The 18231-nt window shown below is 40.9% G+C and overlaps 2 protein-coding genes across 2 annotated transcripts in view; one reads left to right on the forward strand and one right to left on the reverse strand.

Moving 5' to 3' along the window:
- USP47 (ubiquitin specific peptidase 47) overlaps positions 1–9093 on the forward strand; it is a 121192-nt gene extending 112099 nt beyond the window's left edge. Inside the window, exons 22-28 of the mRNA XM_008580414.1 lie at positions 176–256; positions 1651–1766; positions 2133–2251; positions 4348–4478; positions 6472–6519; positions 6609–6739; positions 7593–9093. Coding sequence (XP_008578636.1) covers positions 176–256; positions 1651–1766; positions 2133–2251; positions 4348–4478; positions 6472–6519; positions 6609–6739; positions 7593–7767 — 801 coding nt within the window. The 3' untranslated portion in view covers positions 7768–9093. The remainder of the gene's footprint in view (positions 1–175; positions 257–1650; positions 1767–2132; positions 2252–4347; positions 4479–6471; positions 6520–6608; positions 6740–7592) is intronic.
- Positions 9094–15540: 6447 nt separating this feature from the next.
- The window catches only part of DKK3 (dickkopf WNT signaling pathway inhibitor 3), a 48018-nt gene continuing 45327 nt past the window's right edge, over positions 15541–18231 (reverse strand). The window contains exons 6-7 of the mRNA XM_008580415.1: positions 17849–18005; positions 15541–17126 (exon numbers count right to left, since the gene is read on the reverse strand). Coding sequence (XP_008578637.1) covers positions 16907–17126; positions 17849–18005 — 377 coding nt within the window. The 3' untranslated portion in view covers positions 15541–16906. The remainder of the gene's footprint in view (positions 17127–17848; positions 18006–18231) is intronic.

Consider the following 18231-nt stretch of genomic DNA (forward strand, 5'->3'; position numbering starts at 1 on the left):
TTTGTTAAATGTTGACTGTGTGTCAGTTACTGTTCTAGGAGCTGGGACTTCAGAGATAAAAGATATACCTGTTTTTAAAGAGCCCATAATTTACAAAATTCTGGAAAACAAAACTAAACAAGGGTTGTTTATTTTGTTGAGACAGTACATGTAAAAAAATGTTTTTACTTCATAGATTACAATTAGGCTGGGGAGAGCACTTAAAAAAGGAGAATACAGAGTTAAAGTGTACCAGCTTTTAGTCAACGAGCAAGAGGTAAGTAATACATTTAAGAGCAATATAAGGTTACTTTTTATAGTTATTAAAAACATACAATGCAGAGATTTTATTACTAGTCATTTCTTTTTATTTCTCTAAAGCAGGGATCAGCAAATTTTTTCTAAAAACAGTTTTGCAGGCCATACTGTCTCTGTTGCAACTAGTGAATTCTATCATTATAGCACAAAAGCAGCCACAGACGATGAATAAACCAGTGGAAGTGGCTATGTCCAAATAAAACTTTATCTACAAAAACAGGCAGTGGTCAATTTGGCCCTCAGGCCATCGGTTTTGTCATCCCCCTTCTCTAAAGTGGTGCTGTGAGTGCTGGAGTGGGGAGAAATTTTCCTGCTTTTAAAAAGAGATTTGTTTGTGCTGGCTTTCTGGGAACAATCATATGCTACAGGTGGATAGCAGTTGACCTGTGGAGTCTGTATGTACTTTTTGTTTTCAGAGAGTCATTTTAGTACCTAACAAGTATTTATATAGTGTTTACTCTATGCAAATATTAACTCATTTAATGCTCATCGTTAACTCTGTGAAATAAGTACCGTTTATTATTCCCATTCTATAGATGAAGAAACTGAGGCACAGGAAAGTTAAGTATCTTGGTCAGGATTAAGGATCCAAACAGGCTGTTTTTTTAGGCAGTCATCAATAAAATATTTTAGTTCTTGCGATGTACAGGACTTGTGGCAAATACCCTAAAGAATAAGGCAAAGACCCTATTTTCAGGATGTTTTTAACATCTTATTGGGGACCTACACAAATATGAAAAACAGAAATTTTTCATAAAATGCCTTTATTTGTTCAACAGATATTTTATTGGACACCCTTTATATCTCTTCTACAAGGGTACTTCAAAATATTCATGGAAAGATTCATGTTATCTTTCAATTCTATTTTTCCATGAACTCTTTGAAGTACCTTTGTATGTGACCCATTACAGTAATTTTGACTTATATGTTTCTTCTGAGTTTGGGGCTTGTGGATACCATATCTCTTTTGAGACAATTAATGTATTTGGAGAATTAGTATGCATTTCCCTTATTTTAGTCTAAAAGAGGAGTTCTTTTTACTTTAAAACTGTGGTCATTTTATTACAAGAAGGGAAATATGAATTCATTATCCTATTTAATCTTCACAGTGACTCAATGAGGAAGATTCTCTGAGCCCAGTTTACAGATGAGAACACTGAGGCACAGAGATGTTGCATAAACTTGCCCAAGATAGCTGAGCTAGTAAGTAGTGAAGCTAGGATTTGAAACTAAGAAGATAGACTTCTAAATCCAGGCCCTTAATTGTCACACAATAAAGTGCAAATAAAATATCATGGTAATGCTATTTTAATGTGTAATTCAAGCTCTAACTGCTTATGTTTACATTCCTAGCCATGCAAGTTTCTGCTGGATGCTGTGTTTGCTAAAGGAATGACTGTACGGCAATCAAAAGAGGAATTAATTCCTCAACTCAGGGAGCAGTGTGGTTTGGAGCTCAGTATTGACAGGTAAAGTACAATTACACTGTCATCAGAAATTTGAAGAAACACTGTGTGGTCAATTGATATGGACTGATTAGAGTTTCTAAAACTAGAACAATTAAAAATTCCTGTATTATTCCGAATTTTAGTACTGTGGGGTAGTTTAATAGGTCTAAGCAAGAGTTTTCAAATTGTTTTTTAATTTCCTCCGGAGGATATTACATTTGACGTACTGGGAGCGTTTCTTTACATTAACCCCAAATTTCAGTGAGTAACCATTTGACTTTTGTATTTGAACATAGTTTATTTGTCCTTGGTGTCAAATTAATATCGATTTTTTTAAGTTAAGAATTTGACATTATAGTAGTTTTAAATGTCTTATCATATTTGTAGGTTTCGTCTAAGGAAAAAAACGTGGAAGAATCCTGGCACTGTCTTTTTGGATTATCATATTTATGAAGAGGATATTAATATTTCCAGCAACTGGGAGGTTTTCCTTGAAGTTCTTGATGGTATTATCAGTATTTTTCTGGGGAAATATATTCTAAAATTAATAGAAGCCTATAGTTTTTAATCAAATAATGAGTTACCAGGGATCTAATACACAATATAGTATTTTTGTATTATATTAAACATAGAGATGTCATTACTGTGGATGGATGTGATTCCTACCCACATTCCATCCCTGAGAGTTTTATTTTCTTCTGCTAAATCATAATGTAACTGTTTAGGTTAATTTTGAGAAAACATCTCTTTCTCTGGGTCTCATTTTCTCTGATTTTCAGAATATTAATTCCTCCTTACAGGGGGATTGCAATTTTAAAGTTGAATTTTAAGAAAATTCTGCTAATTTTTTTTAGCTATTGTTATTTAGTTTCTTTTTTCATTATGACTTATTTTTTATTGAGGTTGTGGTACTGGTAATTTGGGAGATTTTTAGAATAATTACTGTATTAGTTTCCTAGGCTGCCATTGCAAAGTACCACAGTCTGGGTGGCTTAAACAATAGAAATGTATTGTCATACAGTTCTGAAGGCTGGAAGTCTGAGAGCAAGGTGTTGGCAGAGTTGGTCCTTCTGAGGGACATAAGAGAGAATCTGTTCCATGCTCCTCTCCTCGCTTCTGGTGTTTTGGGCCATCTTGGCCGATGCTTGGCTTACACATGCATCACCACAATCTCTGCCTTCATCTTCATATGGTGTTCTCCCTGGGGGCTTGTCTGTTCAAATTTAACTTGATTACCACTGTGAAGACCCTATTTTCAAATAAGGTCACATTCTGAGATGCTAGGAATTAGGACTTCAACATGTGTCTATGTTGGGGCAGGGGGTGTCACAATTCAACCCATAACATTGGCCTAGAAGAGAACTTGTATTTGTCACACCTCTGAGTTTTCATTATCAACACTGGTACATTGAAAGCACTGTTTTATGGAAGAGAAAATGAGGTAAAAGTTGGCTTTTGGACAGTCACATAAATGTAGACAACCAGTTCTGTATTCTTTTTTTTCTTTTTGCTGTTGCTTAGGAAGATTTTAATTTTCCTTTTTTTTCCTATAGAAATTAAAATATCAATTCTGGATATTTTGATACAAGAGTATGCTAGTTTTTAGAGGGTTCAGTTATACTAACACCTCACCTATTTAGGCAACTTCAAGTCTAATTGGTTTAAATTTAAATGGTTGAAATTCCAAATAATTGACAAGTTAACTGGGGAGGTAAGGAACAGCCAGGATACCATCTACTGTGGTGTGTGATTTCCCTCTCTGAGCATCTGGGGTCTTAGAGAATAATTGCTGTGTCTGGATAAGTCAAGAAGAGATTATTAAGGACATAGAAGTCACCTTGGAAGAAAGGACTGAGTATGTATTAGCCAGAAAATAGTGTTGGATACTGGGTGCCTGCATCAGTATCATTTCAGTATATTTTAGTATCAAAATAGTTGAGTAAGAAGTCATGTGATTAAATCCGAGAAGCATTTATTGACCTGTAATTTGCCAGACACTGCTAATCCCTGGTGCTACAAAAATGAATAAGAACCAGGTGTGTCCTCCAGATGCATACAGTCTGTGGAAGAGACAGAACTGCAAACCCATCATTTCAAAATGATAGGTACTAAGGGACTGAGTCAGTAGAAGTTGCTCTTATGTACGACAGAGGGAAAAGTGACAATTGTGCTGGATTCTGAAGAATCACTAAACTTGGGAGTAAATAAAAATAAATGACAGTTTGAGTGAAAAAAGAGGAAAAAGTGAAGATGATTTGATTATGGTTTTAGACTGGGGTGTAGCCAAAAGTGAAGCAAAGATTAGAGATGCAGAGAAGAAAGTAATTGGTAAAGCAATGTCCAGCAGGAGTCAGGAGGGAATGGAGTTAGGAGTACTGGCTGAAGGATAGCTTGTGAAAGAGAACAATTGTCTTCTGAGACCGGAAGGAAGAAAGCGAATATTTTATTCCTAAAAACTCCTTGGGATAAGTGGTTTCTTTTGTGCTCACTTTTAAGAATAACACTTGAAGTAAATGTTTTTTTTTCAGTCAGGCACTATGGGAAAAGTCAAATTATGAACCTTTGGAGAAAATAGCAATGGCCTAATCTTGCATATTCTTAGGGGTAGAGAAGATGAAGTCCATGTCACAGCTTGCAGTTTTGTCAAGACGGTGGAGGCCTTCAGAGATGAAGTTGGATCCCTTCCAGGAGGTTGTGTTGGAAAGCAGTAGTGTTGATGAATTGCGAGAGAAGGTAAGTTCATTGTAAATAAAATGAGCTAATATACATTTTTCCCTATGTTGCATAGGAGACAGCCTAGAAAACGAGTACCAAATACTGATGCAGCAAGCTCTCTTTCTTGGTCTCTGTCACATCTTGTGCCACACTCTGGTTGTTTTTAAGGGTTCCTGATGCTTTGAAAAGCTACTTTGGCTCCTGGCCATCCAGAAGTAGACCCTCACTTTCTGTTACTTGTATGAACTTTGTCATTAAGTTATTAAGATTAATTAGAAATGCTAGAGTAAATTGCTGTATGTCTAAAAAAACCAAATTAAGTAAAATTAAATAGAGAATCCAGATAAACATCTGTTTTGCATTTTTGTATTTTAAGTTGAGAACTCCTAGGATCTCTGGGGAAAGGATGAATTATTCCATCAATGGTACTAGCACACTGTGCATTTTGACAAATATTTATTTCCATACTTCACACCAAACACAAAAATAAATTCTAAATATATTAAATTTACATTTAAAAATGGCAAATGTAGCAGATGAAAATATTTAAAATATTAAATATTAAAAATATTTTCATAATCCTGGAGAAAGATATTTGTAAACATAATACCAGAAGCCAAAAAATAAAAGACCACATGAAAGCTTAAATCTTCTGTACAGCCAAAAAAAGTATTTAAAAACAACCCATAAACAAAGCTAAAAGACAAGAAAATGGGAAAAAATTATTTGGAACATATATGAAACATGATGTCAATAATTCATAAGGAGCTACTATCTTAATAAGAAAAAGATGAACAATCTAATTTTAAAATAGGCAAAGAACATGAACAGGCATTTCATACAAGAAGAAATACAAATTATTTAAAAAATAACATTATTTTTTACTTCTTAAATTGGTGAAGATTTAGAATATCAAAAAAATACCTAGGGCCGGCCAGGTGGCGCACTGGAGAGTGCGCCGCTTGGGAGCATGGCGGCGCTCCCGCTGAGGGTTCGGATCCCTTGTGGAGACCGGTTCCCGCTCACTGGCTGAGCGCAGTGCGGGCACAACACTGAGGGTTGCGATCTCGTTGCCGGTCCCCGGTACGGGCGCGACACCGAGGGTTGCGATCCCATTACCGGTCAGTAAAAAAAAAGACAAAAAGGAAAAAAAAAAAAAAATACCTAGAGGGCCAGCCGGTGGCACACTCGGTACAGTGCGGTGCTTGGGAGCGCGGCGGCGCTCCCGCCGAGAGTTCGGATCCCATATAGAGACCGGTCCGCTCACTGGTTGAGCACGGTGTGGGCGCGACACCAAGGGTTGCGATCCCGTTGCCGGTCGCGACACCGAGGGTTGCGATCCCGTTACCAGTCACAAAAAAAGACAAAAAGGAAAAAAAAAAATACCTAGAGTCACCAAGGTTTGGGGGAAACAGGCAATATCATACACTTTTATGTATAAATTGATAGTAACTTTTTCAGCTAATTTGGCACTGTTTGTTAACATTTCAGGTATGCTCATTTACATCTAGTAATTTGATCTATAGAAGTATTTGCAGAAATAGGCAAGGATATTCATGGAGATATGCAGTATAGCATTATAACTGGGAAAAATTGAAAACAGCCTAAATGTCCATCAGTAGGAGATAAAATGGTATATTGTCCAGTGTTGAAGAGCATGAAATTACTCTGTGTCCTATCCTTTTATATAGGCTATATAAAATTATTATATAGAGATATCAATCTAATTTTATGTATTTTAAATATATATAAATGTATATGCACAGGAAAAAGTCTGGAAGGAATATAATAACTTGATATTTCTGGCACATGGTATTTGTAGGGTGGCCAGAGGAGAGAATTCCACTTTCTGCTTTTTCTTCTAATTTTTTATATCAAACACATATATGCATATATATATATATATATATATTAAATCAAGCTATTTCTGTTTATGGAAAAAAAGGAAAATAACTTCTAAGCAAATTGATTTTTTCAGTGAACTCATTCATATGCATGTTTTCTTTTACAGCTTAGTGAAATCAGTGGGATTCCTTTGGAAGATATTGAATTTGCCAAGGTAAAGCCTGAGAATGCTTGCATCTGTGTATTAGCACATAATAAACGTGGCTGATGGCATGATTTATTCATTCATTCTTTTCTCCTTAGGGTAGAGGAACTTTTCCCTGTGATATTTCTGTCCTTGATATTCATCAGGACTTGGACTGGAATCCTAAAGTTTCTACCCTGAATGTTTGGCCTCTTTACATCTGTGATGATGGTGCAGTCATATTTTATAGGTAACAGTAACAGTGTTTTTGTTGCTTCTAGGGATAAAACATTTCTGGTATGCATAAATATCTTGTTTCCCATAAATATCTTTACTGTTGTTATGATATAGAACAGCACTAACCAGTAGAAATACAGTGAGAGCCATACATTATAATTTGAAGCTTCCTAGTAGCAACATTAAAAACAGTAAAAAGAAACAGATGAAATTAATTTTAGTAAAATAATTTTAATCTAATACATTCAAAATATTATCATTATAACGTCATCAATATAAAAAAATCATTTATGAGAAATTTTACATTCTTTTTCTTGTACTGTCATAGAAATATTGTATGTATGTTACCCTTTCAACACATCTCAATGTGGGCCAGCCATATTTCAAGTGCTGAATAGTCACATGTGGCTAGTGGCTACTATGTTAGACAGGACAGAGATAGAGGAAAAGGAATAGTAATTAGAGCCTGGCAGATGTGGGTTCAAATCTAGCTTTGTTATTTACCTAGCTTCTCATCTATAAAGTGACCACAATGATGTCTACCTTGCAGGATTTTAGGAGAATTAGAACTATTGCAGTTAAAATAACTAGCACGGTGCCTGTTATAAATAGGTATTCAATAAATGATAGCTATTATTACTACTAATAATAACATGGAAATTATTCTATGCCATATTTAGAAGTGAGCAATGTGTTAATGATAAACACGCTAGGAATCTGGACATCCTAGTATATGAGATTATATAACCTAACCAATGACAATTAGATTTCATTATCTTGCTGAGCAGCATCATAGCATTCGAGCATAAATTAATAGAGGCAAATGGCTATACTGGTCTGATATGTAATTAATATTTTAAATATAGGGATAAAACAGAAGAATTAATGGAGTTGACAGATGAGCAAAGAAATGAACTGATGAAAAAAGAAAGCAGTCGACTCCAGAAGACTGGACATCGTGTAACGTACTCACCTCGTAAAGAGAAAGCACTAAAAATATATCTGGATGGAGCACCAAATAAAGATCTGACTCAAGACTGACTCTGCTAGTGTAGCATTTTCCCTGGGGGATTTTTGGTTTTAATTAGATGGTTCACTACTACTGTGTAGTGCCATTATGGCCAGACATGGTTGGGGTAACCCAGTGACACCAGCACTGATTGGACTGCCCATCACCAATCAGAAGCTTAGTGCCCAATGGGCCACTGTTTTAACTTGGAATCATGTTGTGCACTATAGTCAAATGTACTGTAAAGTGAAAAGGGATGTGCAAAAAAATTTAAAAACAAAAAGCAAAACCTGCTACTAGAAAAGGGGTAAGGGGAATGAGAAAAATTCTTTTATTTTGGACAAATGTGCACATAGCCGCTAGTAAAACTAGCCTCAAACAGGATGCTCATAGCTTAATAATAAAAGCTGTGCAAAGGCCATGAATGAATGAATTTTCTGTTTATTTCACTGATACACACATTACCTCATTGACAATTCAGAAGTAAATGCAACGTGTTGACTCTTGGAAAGCAGCAAAAATAGGAGCTGAAGAAAGAAATTCTTAGAACCAGCATAACCCGGTAAAGAATTGTGAAATTGTGTTTTTATTTTATTTCATTTTTTGCAAAGTATTGAGAACATTATTCCAGAACATCAAAACATTTCCCTTAGACTGCTCCCAGCAGGTGGCAGCTCAGATCGCTGCAATATTGTAATTATAACTGATTGTACTTAAGTTATGGATATAGAGAATATGTTTCACTCGTTCATTCAGCATGTAAATAAAATTGATCCTATTGAGTTATCATAATTGCAGTTCAACTATTTACCATGGTTATTCTTTTTGCATATCATTCATTACGTACATTTATGTACATTGAGAAGTATAGCAATCTGTGTAAATGTAATCCTCAGTGAGGTTCCTCAGTGCTGGCTCCCATAGGATTGTATTTGCCCTTGTTAATGAGGTTTTTCTGTTCAGCGGCTTCAATTTTTCTCTTAGTACGTTTATTTTGAAGATTTACTTCAAGTTTGAATCTTCTAGGATGCTTGTAAGACCCATTTTAATTTTTAGATTCATTTAGTAGTTACATGTAGTTTAACTTTGGGGAAACATCTTAACATCATATTGAATAAACTTGCTAGTAAGGTCAGGTCATGGTACAGATTGATGCAGTCAACATGATTTCATTGCAAAGTCTACTAGAATCAGCAAGTTTTTGCTTTGCTAAATAAAACTATTCAATGAACACAATTCTACATAAAGTTTGAAATACCATCTAATTTATAAAAATCAATAAAAAAGTTTTCGTAAAACTTTTTCATGCCAGATTCTGTTTACAACAATGAACATGCCAATAAAACATTTGTTCATGCTGTTGTGTTATTTTAGTTATTAAACTTTTGTGGATGAAGGATCTTGGTTAAAAATAGATTTGTCATCTTTAAATATAACATTTTGTAATGTATATTGAATAATTATCTCATGTCTATGATAAGATATATTTACAGTAAAGGTCTCATAAGAGACATGAAAAGATGTTAACATCCAACTTGGGGGATTCTGCCAATATTTTAAAATCAGATTTTTACCGTTTTTTCCTTTTAAGAAAGATAATTAGAAAATAGTATTCACAGATGTTGGCTCTGCAGTTTGAATATAGTGGCTGAGAATTCCATAATGTCTTAAAAGTCTCGGAATCCACAAGGAAAAACAAATCTTTTCTAAGGTATTTTTCTGGCTAATTTGTATTCCATGTAAGCTGTGTAGCATTCAGCTAAATTTGGTAGAAGTAATGTTTTGAGTTTGCATTAGTGGAATTGGTAGTGTTCTCTGAGGAAAATGGGAAGAATTTGTGATGAATTGTCTTTCAGATCATTTGGGTTTTCTGATGTGAAAGGACAGCTGTTTGACTGATACAGGCCTGCTGGCTTGGGATACAGGGGTTAATAAATAGGGTTTCTGCTTTTAAGAACTGGTGTCAGTCAGTGGAGGCAGACTTGTAAACAAAATGGGCTTTGGGGTTTGATTTGGTTTGGTTTAGTGTTAAGAGTAAATGGTAAACTTCTTATACCTGCTCCTCAGTCTGTGCCTTCTGCTCGGAAATTGTGTGTATGTATAATTTTCTACAGGGCTAGTAAAGTTTTGTTTGTTTGTTTTGTATTTAATTGCTGCTTTTAATTGCAGGCATAATTACAAATACCAAAAGTAGAGAAAATATATTTCGTTATAGAAAACAAAAATTAAAAACTTCTTGCTTTTCAGTGCCTGATAAAGTGAAAACATAAATTGCACTTTGTTGAAATTATTACATTTCAGTAAAGGAGGTGGTGAACTTTTCAAAGTGAATTTGTAAAGACAGGAACAGTAATTTACCTGAGGGTGACTAATGTGCTTCAGCCTCCCTCAGCTTTAGAGAATCAAGTGGACATCTCTAACCCAAGAGGCACTGACTGACTCTGGATCAAGTGCCCTGAACCCAGGAGCAGTGGACCCTGGTGATCGCTAATCTCCTGAGGCTGAGGCAGGCCACATGCAATAAATTGTGACCCTGCTCCCCACAGGTCATGCAAAGGTTTGAAGAGCTTTTACCATAGGGCAGATGAATTTGTGTCAACCACGCATACTCTGTGAGAACCAATTACCTGTATTTCTTGAGCAGGTGCTCAAGGCAAGAAGAGCATTCCGGCCAAAGCAGCCAAAGCTATGACTGGACATGGTTTCTGAACCATGCCATGTTTAGCTGGTCTATACAGAAACTTGCTAGATGAAGGTCCACTTCTCAAACTGCAGAAGTGTATGTAAGGGACAGTAGTCATGATAAAAATAGGATGTGAAGGAGTCCAACACTAGAGTGTTTGGTGTTCTCATTTAGAATAGAATGGAAAGGAGTTTAAAAATGTGAGAAGAGGGAGAAAATGATAAAATGAAATAGCCATTGGTTCCAGGCCCCACTGTTAGGAATGGTAGTCCGAATGGTATTATGGTACATCAGTAAGCCAAGAGAGCAGGAGAGAGCTGCAGACTTACACCATGGTCTAAGCTAAATGAGCGCATAGCATCACAGCATTGCAGTGTTGTTACTAAGTCTGGAAGTGACCTGTGAATGTATGGAATACAATAAAATCTTTTATTCTGGTTCATTCGCTAGTATTTCCTTTTCAATTGGATACTGTAGTTCTCCCTCTGGATTTTGTCCCTTTGTTCAGCATCAAGGCCCTAACCAACTCTTTTGCATTTGCGACTTGCAAACTGTAGTCTAGAGTACCGTACATGGAATAGAAGATACTCTGAATTAGCAAGTTTTTTGTTTGCTAAATAAAACTATTCCATCTGAACAATTCTGTGTAATTTTTGAAAAACAAATCAATATTGTGGTCACTAGCAATCAAAAGCCTTATAAAAAAGACCATAAGTCCTGAAATCAAATGCAAAATTGTATGTATGTGTAATTTTCTACGAGGCTAGTAAAGCAGTTTTTATCAGGTTTTTGAAGGAGTTCATGATGCAAGTAAAGCTTGTAGCCATCTGGGTTTAGTGTACATGACATCAGAAGCTGCCCCTTCCGTGTAGTTCACATGAGGAAGAGGGAGGCCATAAACGTTTAGTTAGATGTAGTGTTAATTTTCACACTTTGGCTTTCAATACTGGACAAACTTAAGAACGCATTGAAGCACATGCAATTATTTAGAAAAGAATGCGGCAATCAGCAGGGGTCCAGCAGGGGAGGGGGGCAAAAAAGTGGCGAGGAATGCTCTGCCCCTTCCCAGGACAGCACTGCCTCCTTCCACCCCGACACCAGCTCATCTGTACAAGTTGGTCTTGATTGGTTAGAGCCTGGGAAGTCATCAGGCCAGGAATTATTAGTGGACTCTATAATCTTCTCTTAAGATGAGGACCAAACTCCCCATTCCTTCTGCTTTCTATGCTCCCTAGCTGTCTCCCCTCCCCCCCCCCAATACAGCCACACTGTTTTCAACCTCTTTTATAATGTTTAACCCATTTAAAGAGTATCAACTTGTGGAGATACAAATATACAATTTGTCCAATAACTGGGCCAACTGTGTTCTGTCGAATGCAGTTTCCCTGTGGAAAGTGGGCACTCATCAAGCTCTCAGGGCAATCCTATAACCCTTAAGTCATTTTGCATTGTTAAGACAACCTGATTCTGAAGTTTTAATCCGTTCATTCGAAGCTCCTCTCCGACCCCTCTCCCCAGATGTGCTGCTGCTTGCTGGGAATGGGAAGGAGGGCGTTTGTGGTCAGTCTCTCAAGCTCCCCACCTGCTTTTCCTGCACCTGCTCTACTGAGGTGGGAAAAGTAAGGAAGAGGAAGAAAAGACAAGCATTCCATGAGCAGCCTCCTCTTGGTGGTGAGCTTACTGTCTCCTTTCACCTGGTCACTGTTAACTCTTCTAGACCTGCAGGTAGATATCCTGCCAGTCCTATCAGCAAAGGACTCAATTCCAAACAGCACTGATGGCCCCTTATGTAATTTGACTCCATCTTTGGCCAACCTGCTGGCAAGACATTCCTCTGAAGTGTGTACCTCTATCCCATGCTGCACTGGTCCCCACCAAGTCTTCAAACCCTAATTTCCTCTTCCGCGCCCCTATCTCTGGGGATGTGGGTGCTGTCAGAATCCGTCGTCTTTGCCTCTCAGAAACCACTGGGCTCAAAGATGTCAACCTTTCCCCTCTCTGCCTGGCTGCTCCAACAAGCCGAGCTTGTCCGGATGCTCCTCCTATGGTGGGTTGGTGGCAAGTCGGTATGTGCTGCAAAGTTCCCCAACCTCCCCTTTGAGCTGTCACTGGCGCACATACAGAATTTAAGGGTGTTTCTCTTAAAGTTCCCCTCATAGGATTCAGCCAGGGGAATAAATCTAGTCTACGTCAGAGAGGGGAATAATCTGTTTCCCAAACACTGCAGTCTCCCCAAAGGGGATTTTGTACCCGTCTAGCCTTCTTTATATATGGCAGTTGTCATGCTGCTGCTGCTGCTGAAGTGGCAGCTCTCAGCAAGCCCTGCATGAAGGTGCCTAGTGCCACAGCTGTTGGCCCTCTGAATTTAGAAACCCAGCCCAGCTAGCAAAAAGTAATCTCAAAGTAACTAGTTGCGTTTCTTGACTATCTGGAGATGCTGCACAGACCATAGGAATATTTAATGGCCCTGTTCTCGTCCTGCCCTCTCCTTTCACCACAGCAGGCCCCTTCGCTCCCTCTTGAGCTCTTGTCCTTCTGCCCTGCATCCCTTTCTCCCAACTTTCGGTGTCAACAGCCAAAGAACCAGGCCAGTAGGGCTTTGTTCTCTTTCTGGCTACCGTTCATTATACAAATAGCCCATGTCCATTAGGAATGCTTTTGGTTTCAAATAGAAAGGCTAACAGCAGGTTTATAATATTGGTGGTTTACTTAAAAAGGCATCCAGAGATGGTTGAGACTGGGGTTGGTCTCCTCCTCCATATCAAGGACGCAATCAGTGTCTTAACCTGTAGTAGGCAGAATAATGACCCCCCCAGAGATGTCCATGTCCTATGGATCCTGTGAATATTTACTTTACATGGCAAAAGAGACTTTGCATATGTGAGTAAGGTTAAGGACTTTGACATGGGAAGATTATTCTGGATTATTCGAGTGGGCCCACTCTAATCATGAGTCCTTACAAGCAGAGAAACTTTCCCAGGTGCCAAGAACCAGAGAGATGGCACTTGAGAAGGATAGACCCATTATTGCTGGCTTTGAAGATGAAGGGGCCACGAGCCCAGGAATAGGAGCGACTTTTAGAGGCTTAAAAACGGCAAGGAAATGGATTCTCCCAAGAGCCTCCGGAGAGTAATGCAGCCCTGTCGATCACGTGATCACCAGATGGCTGCTCAGAGCCATAGGTCACATCCAAACACCTGTCCTCAAAGGCAGGAAACAAGGGAGGGGGGTGGACAGCACGGGCTCTCCTCTTGTTTGCCACTTTCTTTCAGTTTGGGGGAAAAAAGTCCTTCCCAGAAACTCTTTGCAGCCTTCTCCTTACACTTCCTCCGCCATATCTGGGTCACGTGGCCATCCCCAGAGTCGCCGAACTGATCTGCCTGGCTTCCTTGGCAGGAAGGAACTCTGGACCAGGGAGACGAGCAGGGAGTGAGGCTGAAGTGCCACACCCCACCCAACTCTTACCACATTTTATTTAGAATCGTGAGTAAAGTAGATGCCCCAGTTTCGCTAGGTGTGCGTTTCAGCTAAGCATTTTCCCAAACCTCTCACGTTCTTAAATTTTTGTGGTTATGATGACAACAGGGAGCAGGATAACATACCTGCATATGACCTACATGAGGGAAGGACCTAGTTTTATCTTATTCACCACTGACTTTCTGTCACCTTGTATACGGTAGGTGCTCAAGAAATTTTTTTGTTGAATAAATAATTTTCAGCCTCTTTTCCAAACACTTCCTCAAGCTTACCTTGCCTCCCAGCCACTGCAAATCACTCACAGTTCCCTCCATATGGCACCCTTCCACCTGCCCATAGCCCAGAATGCCCTTTCCTATTCCCTCTGGCTTCCTAATAAACTACTATCATTTTCGAAAGCCAGTTCCCATGCCAGCTCTCCCAAGCCAGGTGCTCCATTGAGGCTCCCACAACACTCTGTCCCAATATCGAGCTGACTGCTTTTGTTCTGTTGTTTAGCTGTATCTCCCTCATTAGACTGTGATGCCTTCAGGGTAGGGACCCTATTTGGGTCAACTTGGCACTGCCAGAGCCTATCACAGCCTGTGGGACTGAGCAGTCTCTCCATATATATCTGTGAGGGTGCAGAGTGGTCCTGATGATTCTCCATTTTGAGCAGAGAACAGTCCCATATTTGATCTTACAATAATGAGTATACTTGGACATACTGTACTAGAAGCCGTTTTTGTTTGACTTCTAGCTCTAGCCCTTAATCTTTTTGTGCCTCCATTTATTCATCTGTTAAGTGAAGAAAATGCTCCTGAATTCAATGAATTAAAATGCACCTGAGTTTGGGCCGGCCCTGTGGCGCACTCGGTAGAGTGCTGCGCTTGGGAGCGCGGCGCCGCTCCTGCCGAGGGTTCGGATCCCATATAGAGACCGGTCTGCTCACTGGTTGAGCGCGGTGCGGGCGCGACACCAAGAGGTTGCGATCCCGTTGCTAGTCGTGGTACGGGCGTGACACTGAGGGTTGCGATCCCATTACCGGTCACGAAAAGAGACAAAAAGGAAAAAAAAATGCACCTGAGTTCAATTAAAGATTAAATGAGTTGATATAGGTAAACTACCTAAAGGTTGCGATCCCGTTGCTGGTCGTGGTACGGGCGTGACACTGAGGGTTGCGATCCCATTACCGGTCACGAAAAGAGACAAAAAGGAAAAAAAAAATGCACCTGAGTTCAATTAAAGATTAAATGAGTTGATATAGGTAAACTACCTAATCTGGTCCCTACCACCCAGATCACCTAGACATATACACGTAGTAGCTTTATTATTACAGTCCCTGAAGATCTTGTATTACAGCCCAGAACTGCATTTGATTAAATAAGGCTCCCAAGAAAAGGGTTATACATATATATTCCATTTGATCTTCCAGAAGACAGTGAAGCATTTACACTCCTCAGACTAATTCCCAGCCCCAAATGATTAAGATTTCTAAAATATTTTGATGCTAAAAGAGGTGTGCTTCAGTTGTCTGGAAAATTTACTTCTATGGAAGAAATCTTTTTTCACTGTACAGGTCATTTCTATTTTATTTTTTTCTGGCTGAAAGCATTTTATATTTATTCAAAGTCAAAGGGAAAAAAGAAGTCCAAGAACTACAGAAGAGTACTTGAAGTGATTTATGCTTGATTTCTAAATGCAACATATGTGTTTATACATAATTTAAAACTCAAAGAAAGCATGCTTATACAATCGTGTGCAACTTTAAAATTTAATAACTCTAGATTCACAATGGAAACAGTCCATGGCACCTGAAAATATCATTTGTGGAACGGCATACAGTTCAGTGTTCTCAGTTTGGATATTACAACCATATTTCATAGAGCCCTGCTTGCTTTGATTTTCTCCATGTTGTTGATAATGGTCTTTAGTTGCTGCTAAGTGATTTTGCAAATTTCATTTATAATCCTGGCCCTACAAGTACCTAGGTGCTGTTTCTGCAAGTTAACTTCTATACTATGCTCCAATCATGTACCTTCAAAGTTACTAATGCAACTGCCAAAGGGGGACAGTGTCACTACCATTTGTCTCCACTAGAATACTGGCCACCCCACACTGGTGAAGACACTGCTATTTCTACCAGTAGAAGTTTAATCTCAGAGAGACAATGGAGCTAGTCTGACCTTAATTCCAGATATACCTCAAAAGAAGAAATCCCATTCACCCTCCTTTTGGGAGGTACTTTTGATGGCACTGGTGGGGCTGGTGTGGGGTAGTGAGGAAAGCACTGGGCTTGGAGTCACACTGGGTAAAACCTGTTCTGGTCTTCACTAGCCATGTGACTTGGGCAAGTAGCTTGCAGTCTCTGAACCTCTGAGATCCCTAACAAACAAGGAGAACAACACCCCCCTGCCAGGCTGTGGTGAGGAAATGAATAGATCACGGACAGAAAGATGCTGCCCCGGCACAGAGGTAGGAGCTGAGCACACTGCTGAATGGGTGAACTCACGTAACGCGGATGACCAGAACATTTCATCTGCAGCAGCCGAAGGCACAGCTTGCCTGTGCCTGTGGAAAGAACTGCATGAAAAACTCATTTGCTGCATTTCTGCCAGGTTGATGTTTGCAAAGCAGGGCACTCTTCACATTTCTCCAAGTCTCCACCATGGCAGTCTCCACATCCTTTCCCATTCCCTCCCCTCAAACAATTCTCAAAACGATGCAGAATGAGATGTACCAGCTGCCAACCAGCAGGGGCAAAGAGGCCAGTGACTTGGACCAAGCTTAGCAACTCGGTCCCACCCTCCCCATCCACAAATACCCTGTCTTCCCAAGCCCCGCAACTGTGACCTGTGGAGTGCAGCGGGGGGGAGCTGGACAAATGCACAGCACCTCGCTTTGTCATGCCAGAGGGGAAATTTACTGGGGAGAGGACATGGACAAAAGCCTGGGCAGTGCACACCTAGAGGAACACCTGGGAAATAAATTAGCTCTTTCTATTGCACATCTACCCACACACAGGTCTGGATCTAAATCTCGTCCCCTCCCAACAGCTCAGCGGTGGCGATGGGCTCCCCAAGTGCCAGCTCCTCGGCCAGGCTCCTCTCCAAGTTCTCCAGCTCCTGGCGCACCTCCTCCATGAAGCCGCCGTCCATGTAGGTGTCAGGGGCCTCTCTGGGCAGCAGGCTCTCCCTGTCTTGGTCACGGCCTCCAACAAAGGCTGGCTTGCACACATACACCAGGCTGTGGCTGGAGAAAGACTGGGCTGTGGCTCAGGGGGGCAGAGCCTAGGCATGAAGCTCAACATCCCGGGGGACAGGCCCCAGGACTCTGGGTGTAAGAGTTGACAGCAACACCGTGCCCTCTAAGTCTCCTGTTTATCTGGGCCTGCCTGCAGGCAGAAGGCAGCCTGACAGTGGCGTAGTCCAATCACCACATAGCTGCTGCCCATGTGTGGGGAGCCCTGGGCCTCTGCAGCGACAAGCAGGGGAGTTTGGCCTGCCCAGCACCCTGCTTCTGCAGAGAGAGAAGGCTCAGCAGAGGCTGCTGTGAGGACAGGAAGATGCACACTGAGAATCTGGCCACGTCTGAGCCCTGAGCTCACAGGCTCAGCAGCCTCTGCCACTACTGGTGGCGTCTTCCACCTGGGGGCCCACTCCTGGTCTCTCTCCTACCTCTCTGCCAGCACCATCTTCTCTGCTTGTCCTTCACGTGATAAGCCTGGGCTCCCTCCTCAGCCCCCGGCTCCTCTCCCTGAGTCATCCCTTACAAAGCTTCAGCCGCCATCCAGATAGAGCCCCAGACCCATGACCTGACTGCTGATTAGACCCTTCCATCTTCATGACCCAAGCACTTCTCAAGTGAATCCTACCCTGAACTGAATCTGCATCTCCCCCGGGCAGGAGCAGGTCCCCCTGGATGGTGCCTCATCCACCCTCAACCCCCCACAGCAAGGGTACGTGGGGCCTCACCTGTGGGGCTGGCAGAGGAGGCCGCTGGCGCAGGGGCATCGGTCCAGAGCTCCATCAGGCTCCAGCTCCCAGGTGATGAGGTCCAGAAGCCGGCTGGCAGGGTCATGGCAGAGCTCGCCCTCCACGGGCAAGGGTGTGCACACAGGGAACAGTAGGCCTAGAACCAGCCAGAGTCACCCCTGCATTCCCAGCACCAGGCAGGCACCAGGAGGAGGGAGCAGAGCAAGGGGACGCAGCCTCCCCACTTCCACCCTCAACCCCAGAGTGCAGGTTAGAATGGAGGAAGCATGGAGGAAGCAGAAGGAGAGGACGCAGAGCAGCAGCACAGGCCTGGGAGGGAAGGGTCGGGGAGGGCAGAAGCAGTTAGGGAGGACTGCTGAAGA

This window comes from Galeopterus variegatus, unplaced genomic scaffold (genome assembly GCF_000696425.1).
Source record: "Galeopterus variegatus unplaced genomic scaffold, G_variegatus-3.0.2 Scaffold2083, whole genome shotgun sequence".
NCBI classification, from domain to species: domain Eukaryota; kingdom Metazoa; phylum Chordata; class Mammalia; order Dermoptera; family Cynocephalidae; genus Galeopterus; species Galeopterus variegatus.